We start from the raw sequence: 17,958 nt of genomic DNA, 5'->3' as shown, positions 1-17,958 counted from the left end.
AGAGGTATTTAGAGAAGGTGGTAAGTTTCAAAATACTGCACTGTGCCACAATTTGAACATTTCTATATTTCTAGAGACAATGAAATTTCTCTTGGGGTGAGATGAGGAGAGAGAAACAAGAAAGAATCTGCATCAATAAGGTTTTGCTGTGCAAATATTTCTGTTGGAAGTAATTGTAAAGTGCTTGAAATTTATCTGTGAAAATATCAAAATTAAAATTCCTATGCAATGCCACAAAAGGCACCAAAATATTTCAATAATTGCTCTGCCAATTATAAAATACCCAAGCTGTTGTGAAAACTACGGGGGTTAATATGTTCGACACTGTTGCAATTCATATCGACCAGGCTGAAGGTATCAGATGTCAAGGACACAAGCTATAAACAAAGCTGAACGTCACCAGCACAAGATTAAAAAAAGTCCAGAAAAGTACAGCTAACAAAGATAAATTACATGAAAAGAAAATTTTGGATTGAGGAGTGATTAGCAGTTATTTGGTGTTTGGTGTTTGGTTATGCAGCTTTATGACAGCACCTGAACTCAAATGGATTACAGTCCATTCATTCACTTCCATGCGTCGTATTACTGAAGGCGTGTGAACTATGTTTGGATCAATAAAGATAATGAAATTTTGCAGCCATCTCGCATTCTAACCATTTGTCTTTTAAAACACTGTTTCCTCGGCTGTCTTGTAACTCAGACATCATTAGTACAACACAATAAAGTGCAGCTGAATAAATCACACCCCAAATCAACAAGAGGTGATCTATACGTCACATTCACATGCCAACTTCCAAATACGGATTTAAACTCTGATTAGAGCCAAAACATTCACTACCTTCAGTACGAGATACCTACAAATGGCCCAGAGGCACAGGAAAACCAACGCTTCATGCCGATAAAGGCTGCTGCCGATGCTTGGGGAGATTTACAGTTGTAAAGTGCAGCTTGCTATAAATCTTCAACTCTACAATTTGCACGGTGGAGATTGAGGCCAACAAGCACAAGTAGCTGCGTCTACAGACTCTGCAGTGTCCTACAACTTCAGAAGAACTGCATGACATCAGTTCATAATCCCGTTCGAGCATTTTACTAAATTCTCTTCATCTTCTGCCTCTTCTTGTGACTGCATTACTCCTTGGGAGGATCTCTTGTCTTTTGCTGTTGTTGTTCCAAACTCTGACTCAGTCGCCCAGAGATTGAGTGGCTCCTCCCCTTCCTCCAGCAACTCTGTCAAATTCTTAGTGTTTTTCAGTTCTCGTTCTTCTCAACATAACTGACTGCAACGCAAGGTCTTTGAGCTCTCTCTCCTGGGCACTACACACTGCAGTGAGTTGTGCCAAGCGTCAAGTAAAGCTTTTAACTCAACTCCAAAATATCACACCCCGATCACAGTAAACAGGCCATCAGGCAGCCAACTCCTTCATTTTTGACCTCACAACCCTTGGAGAGACGTCTGCAAGGTATGGCTAATAATAATTCAGTGCATGCATAGCCTGTGAGTAATGGAGTATCAAGCTATCATTAAAGCCAAAGAGGCCCAGAGAAGAATTGTGGTACCATTAAGGCATGTTTTGAAGATTCTACAAATAGTTAGCTCCAACAGAGATGTAAGATCCAGAAAGCCTTTGGCTGACCTTTGAATAGCACTGAATGACCGATCAATCAGGACGACACTGTTACTAACAGGGTGCCTGCTTCCATTGCACAGCATAGTGATTGCATCATCATTTTTACAGGCAGGTTAAAGATTTTTGACTGCAGCTACATAGATTCTCACACACCCTGCCCGTCTCAACAATTCCCAGCCAAGTACCTGACTCCGCACAGCCCACAGCGGTCAGCAGAACAAGGCAATAACATCGCCATGTTACATTCAGTCAGTCACACAAGGAGAAACATCTCGTGCTACTGGCCAGGATATGTATTTTAAACCATACGCTTGAAATATATTTCCAGCTACTGCACTGATATTTTCATTTGGAATTCAAAACTATTAAAAACACAGGATACTAGAATACACCATTTCAGAGATGAGCTGTCACCAATCTCTGCAACAGAGGCGACAGACTGCATTGCTGAAAATCCTACAAGTGGGAAACTGAACGTTAAATTTAAGGGGGGGGCTTCCAGACTCGAGGATAATCTCTCTTAGCCAAGTTGTCGCATGGGCCCAAGAATTCATATGAATAATAAGCATTTATATATAACATGCAATAAACAAAGGCAGCTCCCAAGGCGCTTTTACAAACAGTATTTGTCGTATGGAAAGACATTAAAGCAGGTGACTAAGGTTTGGTCAAACAAGGTTGGTTTTAAGAAGAGAGGGGAAGACGTTTAGAGATGAAGAAGATTGAGACAGCTGAACAGACTCATTTTTTGGGGGATAAAACAACATGTTGTGCAGCAACTTCTAGCTGCAACATCAAGAGACTGCTTCTCATTGGAAGGGAATGCAAAAACAGTGGGTACAGAATCTCAGGTTAGGGAGTCAATCATTTAGGATGAAGAAAAGAATTAACTCAGAGGGTTACGAATCTTTCAAATTTGCAGATTTCAATTGGAAGTTGCAGATGCTGTCTGAATATATTTAAGTCGAGACAAATTTTTGCACTCAGGAGATGAAAGGTGTAGAGAGGGGCAGGCAGCAACAGGGAAGTGAGGCAGCAGATTATCCATTATGGTTTTGCATATGGATAGGTCTAGTGGAGTTCAATAGTCTACTCCTGCTCCTCTTGATTGTGAAACAACAGCTTACATTTACATAGAGCCTTTGACATACTAAAATAACTGTGTCATACTTCCATAAAAGGAAAGTATGACACTGAGGTACATAAGGAAATCTGGGGCTGGATCACCAAAACTTGGTCAAAGAGGAGCATCTTAGAAGGAGGAAAGTGAGGTAAAGAGCCAGAGAAGTTCATAGAAGGAATTTCAGAGCTAAGGCTGAAGTAGATAGAAAGTACAAGCAAACATTAATGATGGAATAATTGTTATTTGGAACACACAAAACAGGGTCAGAGAAGCATAGACATCTCACGGTACTACAGTCAGACTGACAGCCTGGATTTGTACTAAAGTCTCTGTAATGGGACTTGAACTTTCCACTTGCTGACTAAAGGCCCAGGTTTCATTCATTAGGCTACTGTCGACAAGGATCTCTTCTCCTTCAAGCAACTGGGGTTTCTTTCAGAGTTATAAACCCAGGTATTTGGAAGTCAATATTTATAGCTGGCTCATTTGCAAAAAAAATTGCTGTAAAATCTTATAAATAACAATACAGAAATGAAAATAAAAATAGTAAGACATTGTAACAGTTTCCCAAAATTCACAAAGGTCCAATGAAATTTTATTCTTGTCAATTCTATTATAATAACTATAGTACATTTCACGATAGGTGTCTTTGGTTGCTTGATAGTGTTAAAAGTGTCCTTTTATTTTCTGAAATATAGAGAATTCTGAAGAGTCACTGGACTCGAAACATTAACTCTGCTTTCTCTCTCTCCTCAGATGCTGCCAGACCTGTTGAGATTTTCCAGCGCTTTGTCTGTGTGTCTTTTTTATTTTTGCCTTTTAAAACTGTAGACTGCAAGGACAACCAATTGTCCCTAAAAACAGGGATTTACCAGGATGGCTGCATAATTTCACATCAAGGACTTGGATACTGATTGTGAACTCTGCAGAACCCCCATAGCCAAAACAATGTGCTGACATGCAGCAGCCAGGAACAAGTTGACTGGTTCTCAGCCAACAGCAGGTTGGAACCTGACATAAATTGTTGTTCTCTCCAGCTGAAGCTGCCTGATCTCTGCAGTTAAACATTCTGTTTAAAGAATACCAGTTACCTTCCCTGCAGCAAATGCAACTTTTGAATTGATAAATCAGAGATGCAATTCAAGTGAATCTGTTGCACTGTACTTCGTACAGCCCAATGCAAGCTGCAAGAGAAAGACAATTGAACACCACAGACCTGGCTAGCTGAAGTAGGATCTTCAACATTGAACCAGAAACATAAACCATGAATTGCAGGTTTCTTTCTACCTCCACTAATCACCTATTTTCCCTATATACGGGTGTGCACATGTCTCTGTGTGCACGTCTGCATATATCCCTAGGTGTGTGCAAGTATAAGAGGGAGTTTAGAAGGGGACTAGAGTTTCAGTTAGTTGCCCAAATGCCAATGGTTTATATCAGTTTACCTGCAGCTACACTCTAACTACTTATATTATTCAGATGTAGTATTAAAAACCTGCTCTATGCTTGCTATCAAGTTTAGTCTCAAAGTCAGATATTCTTTAGAATTTGTATGATTCTAGGAAGAGAGGAGTTGGATTTATGACGCACTACCCCACTGGGCTGCAACAATAGGAACCATACAGGCACAGTTTCCCTGTTAGGGCAAACTCTTATCTAGTAGATATCTGTTCAAACCACACTATGAAAGTCACAAATCAATCTGATCTTCAAAAGCATGCATGCCTGAGCAGGGGTCTGTACTTGAGGACCGCAATACAGAATGCTGCAGAATATTATAGCGCCAAGTTTCTCCTCAATCACAAAGAACACAGCAGGGTGGTTTCCCCATAAAGAGATGGCTGGGGAGAATCAAAACCAAAAATCACAAATTCCACTTACCAGTGAGGAAAACTAACAGAGAGGATTTTTTTTTACATTTTATAAACTCAGCAGCAAGCCATAATTGTCAAAAATGTCCTCTTCTGCTTGAGATGTCAAGCTGAGTCACTGTTTACTACCTCAGGTGGACACCAAGCATTCATTGCAAGAATTTTACGAAGAATTGCTGTGGCCAATATCTATCCCAACATCATAATATCCAGTCACTTGCTGTGTACAGTTTTAACTGCTGTTTCCTGAATTACAAGTGACCATGTTTCAGAAGTACTTCATTGTGTGCAAAGTACTTGTAAACCAAGAGGTTATGAAATATACTGTATAAATGTAAGCCCATCTTTAAAGTTGCCCCAGACTCAAGCCCATCAAACTGATCACCAGATTTAAAACATTTACTCTACTTTCTTCCCAAAAGATGCCACTAGACCTGCTGGGTTTCTCCAACAACTTGTTTTTGTATCAAACCTGTTAGAAAATAGCTCTTGCAACTCATGACATCTGGATTATAAAGAGCTATGCAACAACATTAGTATTTATCTGACAATATACAGAATTACCCAGGTATGACTCAAAAAGCAGGACAAAGCCAACCCATCAGAATACTCTCGATCATCAGTAATATGATGGAAGGTGACATCAATAGTACCATCAAGCAGCTCAATATCACCTAATTTTGTATCTCACCAGGTCCACTCAACTCCTGAGCTCATTACAGCCTTGATTCAAACATGGACAAAAAAAGAGTTGATTCGAAGGCAAGGGAAGAGTGACTGCCCTTGACATCAATGTTGCATTTGACGAGCGTGGCATCTAGGAGCCCTAGCAAAACTGGAGTCAATGGGAATCAAGGAAAAATCTCCACTGACTAAAACCATACCTAACACAAGATAGTTGTGGTTGTTGGTCAGTCATCTCAGCTCCAGGATGTTATGGAGTTCCTCGGGTTAGTGGGAGAAAGTGAGAACTGCAGATGCTGGAGATCAGAGTTGAGAGTGTGGTGCTGGAAAAGCACAGCAGGTCAGGCAGCATCCGCGGAGCAGGAGAATCGATGTTTCGGGCAAGAGCCCTTCACCAGTAATGGTTAGTGTCCTAGTGCCAACCATCTTCAGCTGTTTTATCAATGGCCTTCCCTCCATCATAAGATCAGAAGTGGGGAGGTTCATTGATGACTGCACAATATTCAGTAACATTCACAAATACTCAGATACAGAAACAGCCTAAATTCAAATGCAACAAGATCTGGACAATACCAGGCTTTGGGCTGACAAATGACAAGTAACATTCACACTATTCCAACAGCCAGGCAATAACCATCTCCAAAAGCAAGAGGACGTAGCCATCACCCTTGAAATTCAATGGCATTACCATCACTGAATGTCCCACTAACACCCTGGAGGATACCACCGAACTGGAATAGCCATTAAAAAAAATAATGGCTACTAGAACAGATTAGAAGCTAGGAACTTTGCAGTGGTAAACTCAACTCCTTACTCCCCAAAGTCTATTCATTCACCTGGATGAGTACTGCTCCAACAACACACAAGAAGCTTGACATCAGCAAAGACAAAGCCACTTGCTCAATTGGCACCACAATTTCAAGCATTCTCACCTTCCACCAGTGACACACCGTAGCAGCAGTGTGTACATTCTACAGGGCATTGCAGAAACTCCAGAGACAGCACCATCTCAAAAAGGACAAGGCAGGATATATAGACACCACCACCTACAAGTTCCCTTTCAAACCATTCAACATCCTAACATGAGACTGTATTGCCATTCCTTTAGTGTTGCTGGGTCAAAATTCAGGACTTCCCTCTCTAATGGCATTTTGGGGTCCACCTCCACTCCATGGTCTGCAGCAATTCAAGGCAACAGTTCACCACCATCTCAAGGGGCAGTTAGGGATGAACAATAAATGCTGGCCCACATTCCACAAGTGAATTTTACTTAAAAAAAAACACCTTCTGATAACTACAGAATTCCTTTTCCCCATCATTTCTGAAGTCATAAAAGGTACAACAAAGTGTTCAATAATTTTAATCATATGGCAACAATCTCAGTTCTATATACTCTTGGCATGGACATGGGAAACAAGAACTTTAATTCCAAAGAGCAAAACTCCATTTGGTAGGAAACACTTTCAAATCAACTTGCTTGCAAACACACCAGATAACACGAGATATTCATTTTACAAACTGATTGAACCCCTTCAACCTGCTTTTGGGATTAGGTCACAGGCTTATAAATATTTACAAGTGTCCTATACATCTATATAAATAAACTGCATTCAACTGACTACTATGCCATCTTAGAAATAGCTCATACATCACCTTTTTCTATAGTTACTTTTTGAAAGGGATACACCATTGCAGCAAAAATACATGTTATAATTAGATTATTGGAATCCTGTGGAATTTATAGTAATATCAAGCAAGTCCCAACAAGGATGTAAAAACCAGCCTGGACAACAACGATAGGTGGCTGTGGATTAAAGAGGGAGCCAAACTGTATGGTTAGGTAATCTTGCGTGTAACTGAAGACAATATTCTACAGCCCTCCCACAAAGCCATAAACGTTACTTCAATGACTGAACTTAATGACAACAACTAGAAAGTGAATACTTCCCACCCCTCTCAGTTGCGGTGCCTGTATTAACGATAACAGTTCACATTGTGCACAATGTGGTATATTAAACTAAATTTCATTACTAATACTCTTTCCCCAGTCCCATAACACTTACTATGCTTCATCTTCATTAATTTATATTTCACTACTTATATCATATTATGCTTAAAACTAATATACCTTCCACTATGTCATTATATTCAGTCCTTCATCCTGAAAACTATAATCAAACATAACCATTTCATATTGTTTTCCTCGATAAGTAGTCATAAAATTATAATGCAAGCTTGTAAGAAACCTATATCCGACTATTAAGTCCCTAATAATTGATCCAAACTGGCAAATTTCTGCTCATAAGACATAACAGAATTTTCCTCAACATTAAAGTACGTTCAACTAATAGGAAAAACTCTATAGACACAGGCTTAAATAACTGGAGGAAAACACTTGAGTACAAAGATTCCTCTACATCAATGTCAGGCAATACTTTTTCACTTATAAATACTATCTGCAAAGTTGCTGAAAACATTAATTTCACCTCAAAAGAATTCTTGCACTTGAATGCATTAGTCTGATCCCAACTGAACCAACTGTATTTGAGTGTCAGACTTCACACTATGGTCACACGTCACAACAGTGACTACTCTCCTAAAGTATTTCACTGACTGTAAAGCACCTTGTGGCTGCTGTGGTTATGAAAGGCACGATAGAAACACAAGTGTCTCTTTCAAATGTACAAGTTAGGAGCAGGATCAGCCTTTCCACCTCTTGGGCTGAGTCCACTATTCACAATGATCACAGCCGAACTGATTGCAACCTCAACTCCATATTCCCTCATAATTTTTCACTCCTTTCTTTGGAAATTCGAGTACATGAACAAGGATGTCTCGCTGCAATTATACAGGTCATTAATGAGGCCTCACTGTATGTGTGTGTCTGTGTGAGAGAGTAAGTGTAATTTTGGTCTCCTAATCTGAGGAAGGACAGTCTTGCTATGATGGGAATGCAGTGAAGGTTTTTCAGACTGATTCTTGGGATGGCCAGACTGACGTAGGAGGAGAGATTGAGTCGGTTAGGATTGTATTCATCTGGAGATTAGAAGGATGAATGGGGACCTCATAGAAACTTCTAAATTTTCTAACAGAACTAGACAGTTTAGATACAAAAGGATGCTCCCGATTGCTGGGGGAGGGCTCCAGAACCAGGGGTCATAGTTTAGGGATAAGGGGTAAACCTTTTAGGGCTGAGATGAGGAGGCATATCTTCACCCAGAGTGTGTGGGGAGCCTGTGGAATTTGTTACCACAGAAAGCGGTCAAGGCCAAAACATTGTGTGTTTTCAACAAGGAAGTAGATACAGCTCTTGGGTGCTAAAGAAATGGGGATGGGAGTGGGGGTGGGGATTAGGGTATTGAGCTCAAGGATCAATCATGATCACACTGAATGACAAAGGGCTCAAATGCATTTAATGGCCTACTGCTGCTCCAATTTTCTTTGTTTGCTAAGAAGCTGCCGACTACTGACTTAAATATTCAAATTCAATTCCTCAAAATGGCACTGGAAGCAAAGATCCAGAGATGTACCATCATTGAAAAACATTCTCGTGTTTTAAAATGGGTGACCCCTTATTGTTAAACAGCAACATAGCTGGTGGATTTTGAAATTCAATTAAGAAGAAAACTCAATATTAAGTTGGTCTCCGGAATGTGACCATTTAAACTATCATAGGTCATGAAATCCCATCTGGTTCACAAATGTCATTTAGGACTGATTTGGAAATTCCAAAGTTTGATTGTACAACCCAAAGTTAAAAAATCCCACAACACCAGGTTATAGTCCAACAGGTTTGTTTGGAAGCAGTTCTAAACAAACCTGTTGGACTGTAACCTGGTGTGGGATTTTTAACGTCATTTAGGACTTCCCTACACGGTCTGGGCCACACATGATTCCAGACTTATCGCTTAACTGTCCTCCGAAATGATCAAGCATATCACTCAATGTGCAGCAAATGCTAGACCCTGCCATCAGGTTCAGACAGACTTCACCCTTGGCTCTTAAAACAGGTTGCTAGTGAAGTAGTGGTTGTATTGGTGTTGATTTTATAAAATTCTCTTGATCCATGAAATGCTCCAGCTGACTAGGAAGTCGCAAATTTGACCCCCGCTATTCAAAAAGGGAGGGTGGCTGAAAACAGGGAACTGTAGGGCAGATGACATGTCCATGGGCATCATCTGAGTTTTGCCATTAAGGAATGAAAAAATTTCAATTCTCCCTCTCATCACCTTCCAATTTTACAGCATTAGGGCCTTGAAACTTCACAGCTGTCCTGACTTACCTAGTAATTCAAAGTTGCAGACTGCTGCTCTCATTCTTCCTTGTTGTTGTTTGTAAGCAGTAAGCTCTCTTACATCCTCAATATCCACACAATTTCACCTTCATACTCTGACATGTTTCACAGAATATGTCCCAATAACTACTTCTTAACTGTACTAGCACTGGAAAATGAGGCTGGAGGAGTAGTAATGGGGAACAAAGAAATGATGGAAGAACTCAAGTTCTTTGTATCAGTACTCACAGTGGGCAGAGGTCAGTGTAGTGGTGATCACGAAGGAGGGGAAGCTGAAAAGGTCTAAAGTTAGGTAAACCATCTGGACCAGATGGACTACACCTCAGAGTCCTGCAGGTTGTACAGTCATCAGTAGTGAGCTTTCAGAAATCATTGGAGTCAGGAAAATCACCAAAAGACTGGAAAATAGCTAATGTAATACCCCTGCTCACGGAGGAAGAGAAGCAGAAAACAGGAAACCACAGGCTGGTTATCCTGACCTTGGTCATTGGTAAGATTTGAGAATCCATTATTAAGGATAAGATTGTGGAGTACTTGGAAGTAAATAGGAAAACTTGGGTCAGTAAGCACAGCTTTGTCACATGGAGATCATGCCTTACAAGCCTGTTAAAATTCTTTGAGAAGGTAATGAGCAAGTTAGACAAAGGACAGCCAGTGAATGTGATCGATTTGGATTTCCAGAAGTCTTTTCACTAGGAAGAGAGAAAGTGAGGACTGCAGATGTTAGAGAGTTAGTCGAAAAGTGCGGCGCTGGAAAGCACAGCAAGTCAGACAGCATCCGAGGAGCAGGGGAAATCAATGTTTAGGGGATAAGCCCTTCATCAGAAGCTATGCCCGAAGCATCACCTCTCCTGCTCCTCAGATGCTGCCTGACCTGCTGTGCTTTTCCAACACCACACTTTGCAACTCGTTCAATAGGAGCCTGCTGCTAAATAAGATAAAAGCCCATGGTGTTCGGGTCAACGTACTGGCATGGATAGAGGATTGGCAGAAGGCAGAGAATGGGAAAAAAGGAGTCTGTTTCAGTATGACAGCCAGTGATTAGTGGAATCCCACAGAGGTCCGCATTGGACCACAACTATTCACATTATACATTAATAATCTGGACAAAGCAACAAAGTATAGTTGCTACATTTGTAGCTGACAGGTAGATAGGTATAGGGGTGTTGAGGTAGTAGGGAGGCTGCAGGAGGACTTGGGGAGGCCAAGAGAGAGGGCAAACAAGTGGTAAATGGAATACAATGTGGGAAAGTATAAGGTTATGCACTTTGGTGAAATGAACACAGGCTATTTTCTAACCAGGGAAAAGTTTTGGAAATCTGAAACACGGAGGGACTTGGGAGTCCTACTTCAGGATTCTCTTAAAGTTAACATGCAGGATCAGTTGGCAGTTAGAAAGGCAGTGCGATGTTAGCATTCATCTCAAGAGGATTAGAATACAACAGCAGAGATATAGTGCTGACACAGTAAAAGGCTCTGGTCAGACCACATTTGGAATATTGTGAGCAGTTTTGACTTGTGAAAAATAAAACTTGTGACATGGAAGGTTCAAAAGAAAAATCAAACTAGATTTTACCACACCTTTAAAACATATGCACATGTAACTCATCCAGCTTCAAAGCTGAGCTCAAACGCCTGTCTGCTTACAGCAGTGTGCAAGCACAGCTGACAGTATTCACTTCAAATATGATTAGGTCCTTAACATGAGCAGAGTTTCAGCGTTCACCTCCATGGGTGTTTAGTTGAAATTTAATAGTGAATATTTCACAGCTGCACACCACCTCCTGTCTGACTGCACCAAACAAAGGTAAATTAACTGTCCTTCAACTTTAACTCTTATAAAAGAACGCATGGTAGCACTTTCTCCACAGTCAGAAACTCATGGGTTAAAGCCCCAGACAACACTGGATTGAGGACAACACTTCAGAGTACGACAGTGTCAGAAGTGCAATTCTTTGGAGGAGAACTAAATCAAGGTCCCATCAGATCCCTCAGGCATGTGTAAAATATCCTTTGAAGGGCTGTTATGGTACTGTGGTAGTGCCCCAATCTCTGGGCCAACTTCAAGTCCCACCTGTTCCAAAAGTGTGTAATAGCATCTCTGAACAGGTTGATTAGAAAATATCCAAAATATCCCATAACACCGAAGAGGAAATGGTGCCATATTGATATCATCGCTGGACTAGCAATTAGAGCCACAGATTCATGTTTTAGGGACAATGGTTCAAATCTCACATAACACATAGCGGAATTTAAATTTAATAAAATCGTAACAAAAAAACTAGCACAATGCTTTTATGACAAATCAGCAGCAATCTGGTTCACCAATGCCTTTTAGGAAAGGAAATCTGCCAGCCTTACCCTGTCTGGCCTACATGTGACTCCAGGTCCACAGCAAAAATTGCTGACTTTTTACTGCTCTCTGGATAACTAGAGGTGGCCAATAGGAGACAAAAACAAATTGCTGGAGAAACTCAGCAAATCTGGCAGCATGTGTGGAGAGAAAGCAGAGTTTACGCTTCAGGTCCAGTGACCCTTCTTCAAAAGGAATGTTCACTCTGCTCTCGCCACAGACGCTGCCAGACCTGCTGAGTTTCTCTTGCTATTTCTGTTTTGGAATTGATTTACAGCATCTGCAGTGCTTTGATTTTTTTTGTAGAGGTGGTCAATAATTGCAGCCCTCAGCAGCAGTGCCCCGATCCATGAGCAAATTTAAAAAGATCTCTCCAAGCAAAAGCAGGGAAGTTCTCACTGTTGGTCAGCATTTATCTTTCAACCAAGTGGCTAAAATACACTTACCAACTATTTTATCTCATAGCTATTTGTGGAATCTTGCTGTGCATAAAATACCTGTCAGATTTCTCTGCAACATGGTTTCAAAGGCTCCTCATTGCTCTAAAGCATCTGGCTGCCTTGAAAGTAGAGTCGCAGATAAACAGGATAGTGAAGGAGGCATTTGGTATGCTTTCCTTTATTAGTCAGAGCACTGAGTACAGGGGTTGGGAGATCATGCTGCAGCAACGACATTGGTTAGGCCACTTTTGGAATATAGTGTCAATTTTGGTATTCTTCCTATTGGAAGGATGTTGTGAAACTTGAAAGGGTTCAGATAAGATTTACAAAGATGTTACCAGGGTTGGAGGATTTGAGCTATGGGGAGAGGCTGATTAGGCTGGGACTGTTTTCCCTGGAGCGTCGAAGGCTGAGGGGTGACCTTATAAAGGTTTCTAAAATCATGAGGGGCATGGATAAGGTGAATAGCCAAAGTCTTTTCCCTGGGGTGAGGTAGTCCAGAACTAGAGGGCATAGGTTCAGACTGAGAGGGGTAAGATATAAAAGGGACCCAAGGAACAACCTTTTCACACAGAGGGTGGTACGTGTATGGAATGAGCTGCCAGAGGATGTGGTGGAGGCTGGTATAATCGCAGCATTTAAAAGGCATCTGGATGGATATATAAATAGGAAGGGTTTGGAAGGATATGGGCTGAGTGCTGGCAGGTGGGACTAGATTAGGTTAGGATATCTGGTTGGCATGGACAAGTTGGACTGAAGGGTCTGTTTCCATACTCGACATCTCTATGACTCTATGACATCAATGCAAGATTTTTTAAACCCAAAACTGTTAAGCTAAAAGTAAAACCATGCAGCTGACAATACCAAATAATGCTTAGTATTGCCTTTGGTTACAGCCTTTAAAACACAAGCAACACTTAAGTATTAATTTAGTTATTAAATAAGGTAAGCCAAGTCTTAATTGCTCTCCAAGCGTTTTACTGTAACAAAAATCAGTTAATAAACTGGAAAAATTGATGCATGCAGAGTGTATGAATCCCATTTAAGTTTAACTGCAAAACAAGCTAGAGAAAAAGAAACTTAATTTAGCAAAAGTTGGCAGGCAGTGCTGGCAACCTTTATAAAAAGGAACATGACACTGGATGGAATCATGCATCAGAATGAATGCCAAGTGTGATGAAGACTGCTTCCAGAGTTATTAAAACTGCCTTTCCTTCCTGAACAACCTGCATCTATATGGCACCTCTAACATTATAAAATAACTCAAGTTGCTAATTCTCACGTGCTGTTATCAATCAAAATTTGGCACCAAGTCACTTAAGGAGGTACAAGTCACAGGGAGAGTGTTTAAGGACTGGGAGTGGGGATGGGAGGAAGACAGCAGGGAAACATGGGGTTTAAGATCCAGGCAGCTGCAAGCATAGCCATTGGTGGTGATGAGGTCACCATTGGAGAATGCATTTGGAGGGCAGTTTTATAAAGCAAAGGAAAGAAAGCAGAACAAAGGTACAGCACATATTGACATCAGTGCAACTGAATGACAATGAGCTTTTAGGGATGAATGTCCATTTCTGTTCTTACAGCTTAGTACTCATACTCTTATTGATTGTGCAATTCCAGCCTTTCCTCTCATTTTCGACGTCTGGCATTTGTACCGTTTCCTTTCACGTTTTCTTTAACAAAAGTGGTTTCAATATGACCAGGATCAAATGATCAAATCTTCTGTCCCATTCACTGGACAGAAATATTTACTGATGTGATGTTTGTTTGAGGTGCAACTGATCCACTTAAGAATTGTAGCAGTGCTCAGTCAAAATACTCTTACTGATCTAGATCCGGAGTATTTTTACAGATCTGTGCCTAGATTGTTTGTTTTAAAAGCCAAGTTCTGCTGAACACATTAAGTAAACATCATGAGGCCATCTAACTGCTATAAAAGGCATTAACAAGAAATCTCTTTTTCAATTGCTGTTCCACCAAAAACTATCCATGGCATTCTGGACTGCGCTATCGCTCCAAACCAACAGTTCTCAACCACTTGCTAACTGACAGCTCCAGTGGTGTTAATGAAAATCTCAGTTGGAAAATACATTTCAACCATCTCATCTCATCTCCCTGTGCCACTTAATACCCAGAGTGGGAGGAGAAAGCAAACTGCTTCAGTCACACAGACGAGAGACTCTATAGTGAGATATTTCACATCTGCAATTTAACACAAACAGCTCCAAAGTCTGCAACACCTGCGTCGACTTGCATCGAAAAGTGAATATAAATTTATTGGACACTGACTGAATCAAATGCTTTGACTGCTCTTTAGTATTAAATGTCTATTTGCATCAATCTCTGACTCCTATTTTAAAACGACAGTTTACAAGCTAGAACAGTTACTGGATATGTGGCAAGTGGCAAGGAAGTGGAGACTCGTTCAATCATTTGGGCCTTGGTCTAAACTCAGAAGTGCAATTTAAGACTTGGCTCACACCCTGAATAGCTTGCAAATGTCATAGAGAGCTATTTTATACCCAAGAACCCATTAAACTTGGACAGTAAAAGATTTCCGAAAGACACTAGAGGAATAGCTACTTTAACAAAACAACTTTTCAAAAATCCAAAAAGAAGCGAAAAACAGAGGGAGCTATTAAAGTTAATCTAGAGTACTGATGGAACTGTCATAATTAAAGGTCAAGCTTTCAGCACACAATTATAGTCAGAGTCATGGGGAAGTGACGACCTAGCAGTATTATCATTGGACTGTTAATTCAGAGACCCAGATAATGTTCTGGGGACCTAGGTTCAAATCCCACCTCTGCAGATGGTGGAATTTGAATTAAATTTTTTAAAAATCTGAAATTAAGAGTCCAATAATATTGACCACAAATCCATTGGTTCACTCACGCTCCCCTTCCATTAGGGAAGGAAGCTGCTGTCCATACCTGGTCTGGCCTACATGTGACTCCAGATATATAGGAAATGCTAGCCTAGCCAGTGATACCCTCATCATGTGAATTAATTTTAAAAATGCAGCTTCAATCCACTCATCTGCACTAACCAGACATCCCAATCTGACCTCGCCCCATTTACCAACATTTGGCCCATATCCCTCTGAACCCATCCTATTCATATACCCATCCAGGTGCCTTTTAAAAAAATGTTATAACTGTATCCACCTCCACCACTTTCTCTGGCAGCTCATTCCACACATGCATCACCCTCTGCATGAAAACATTACATCTCAGGTTCTTTTTAAATCTCTCCCCCTCACTTTAAAACTATGCCCTTTGGTTTTGAGCTCCCCACCTTGGAGAAAAGACCTTGGCTATATACCCTCTCCAAGCCCCTCATGATTTTATAAACGATAAGGTCACCCCTCAGCCTTCAACGCTCCAGGGAAAACAGCTTCAGCCTGTTCAGCCTCTCCCTATTGCTCAAACCTTCCAACCCTGGTAACAGCCTTGTAATTCTTTTCTGACCCCTTTCAAATTTAACAACTTTCACTAAACTTTTGCTCTCCCCGCTATAGGAAGGTATTCTAAAACTGGCCTCATCAACATCCTGTAAAGCTGCAAAATGATGGCCCAACTCCCGTACTCAATGTTCTGACCAATGAAGGCCAGCATGCCAAATGCCTTCTTCACCACCGAGTCTATCTGAGATTTCATTTTCAAGGAATTATGCACCACACCCCTAAGTCTCTTTGTTCAGCAACATTCCCTAGGACCTACCATTAACTTTACAAGTTCTGCCCTGGTTTGCCTTACCAAAAATGCAACACTCCATCTGCCACACCTTAACCCACTGGCCCATCTGATCAAGGTGCTGTTGTATTCCAAGATAGTTGTCCAAAGTTAGCTTTTCTCTTTTAGATGGAATGCTAAGCTAAGGTAAGCACCCTTGCACCTTATTTGAGTGGATGTTCAAGGTTTCATAGTGTTATTCAGTGGGACATTCTCTACAGATATAAATTTGGTTGATACAAATTCAACAACCGTGGAACCAACATGAACTAGAATCATCATCCAGGAGGAACAGCAGTGAAACAGACAGTCCATCTGCCACGTGCTGTTTGTGTTTCTCCTAAGCCTCCTCTCATCAGTCTTCATAAGAACATAACATGCAAGAGAAGTTAGTTATTCGGTACATCAAATCTGCTCAGCAATTCAATAAGATCATAGCTGATCTGGTCATCCTCAATTTACTTTCAGGCCTTTGTTCCATAATTCTCAATTCCCCAGCTGATTAAAACTCCGATCTCTCTCAGCCCTGAATGCACCCATCGGTCCAACCTCAACAGCCAGCTGCAGTGAAGACTTCCACAGGTTCACCAACATGTCTTTATATTCCTTCACCTCACCCTCCCTCACACTACCCTCTTTGCATTTCAAGGATAAAGATCTTTAGAGTCTACTGTGTCAAACTTTGCTTATGACAGCCACACAAATTTATTCTGGCACAAAACCATTTTTAAAAAAGTGCTTATCCATCCCTGCTGAAATTATCACTTCTGTATCAGATTTAACTTCAACACCCAGGCCTGAGGGAATGGTAATCACTTGGTGACACTCTTAAAATATGCTGGATATTTGTCTTATGACTAATTATGTCGGACTACATTTTTCCAGGTATCTCTGTGAAAATCTGTCCCCTCTGGGGGAAAAAAGTCAACCCTTACCAGAAACAATACAAGGGCTATCCAAAAAGAAAAAGTAACAAGAAATTTCTTCAACTCTCCAAGGTCAAAAGCAAAGCAATGGACATCCAAAGTCAGCAAGCTGCCCAATTTCTGAGAGATTTACACAAAACAATAGTTTGGGTGGGAGGAGTGGGGTTTTTTTGGGAATAAATACCGAAGGATTCACAGAGCAGAAAAAGACCATTGTATTAGAAACTGTGATCAAGCATCAATATGTTCTATAGAAAGTGTTGGAGAAACTCAGCAACCCTGGTGAAGAGAGAAACAAAGTGTTAATGGAAAAAAAAACTCATACCAGACTCGAAATGTTAACTCTGTTTCTCTTTCTACTCACATTGCCAGGCATGCTGACCTTCTCCAGCACTTTGTTTTTAATTTCAGATTTTCAGCATTCACAGTATTTACCCATCCAGTTCCATTTTCTAGCACTTCTTGTATGTTATGACATTTCAAATGTCATCAAACCAATATTTAAACAGCCCACCCCACATTTAACTGGGAATTCACCGATAATAATACAGGTCCGCTGCACATTGTGGAAATAAGCCACACAAACCAGGAATGTCACAATTTCATGTCCCAGTTGGTGCCAATTCTGCAGATTTCAGTCGCTTCAGCGAGGTAAGAAGGGGCATGAGCAACTGTGACAGGAGGAAGCAGGCAGGTTGCACGAGAGTGAAGAGAACAAAAGGTGGGGGTTGGGGAGGGGCAAGTAGAGAACAGACAGCATATCACAGAGAGATAGACAGAGAGAGATAGACAGAGAGAGATAGACAGAGAGAGATAGACAGAGAGAGAACGAGAGAGAGAGAGAGACTGGATCCGGGGAGCACACAGTGTGTGTGTGTGTCAGAGAGAGAGAGAGAGAGAGA

General features: G+C 41.0%; 1 protein-coding gene across 8 annotated transcripts in view; it reads right to left on the bottom strand.

The window, feature by feature from the left end:
- The window catches only part of LOC122540891 (uveal autoantigen with coiled-coil domains and ankyrin repeats protein-like), a 155,177-nt gene that overhangs the window by 95,314 nt on the left and 41,905 nt on the right, over positions 1 to 17,958 (bottom strand). For 2 of the 8 annotated variants that reach the window (XM_043677134.1, XM_043677135.1), the window contains exon 1: positions 859 to 1,333. The exons of the other annotated variants lie outside the window; for them this stretch is intronic. In XM_043677134.1, coding sequence (XP_043533069.1) covers positions 859 to 894 — 36 coding nt within the window. In that variant the 5' untranslated portion in view covers positions 895 to 1,333. Of the gene's footprint in view, positions 1 to 858; positions 1,334 to 17,958 lie in introns of those variants that run through there. 8 annotated transcript variants of the gene reach the window in all.

This window comes from Chiloscyllium plagiosum, chromosome 36 (assembly GCF_004010195.1).
Source record: "Chiloscyllium plagiosum isolate BGI_BamShark_2017 chromosome 36, ASM401019v2, whole genome shotgun sequence".
Classification (NCBI taxonomy): Eukaryota; Metazoa; Chordata; class Chondrichthyes; order Orectolobiformes; family Hemiscylliidae; genus Chiloscyllium; species Chiloscyllium plagiosum.
The sequence above is the reverse complement of the archived record's forward strand: the minus strand, read 5'-3'. Positions and strand labels throughout refer to the sequence as shown.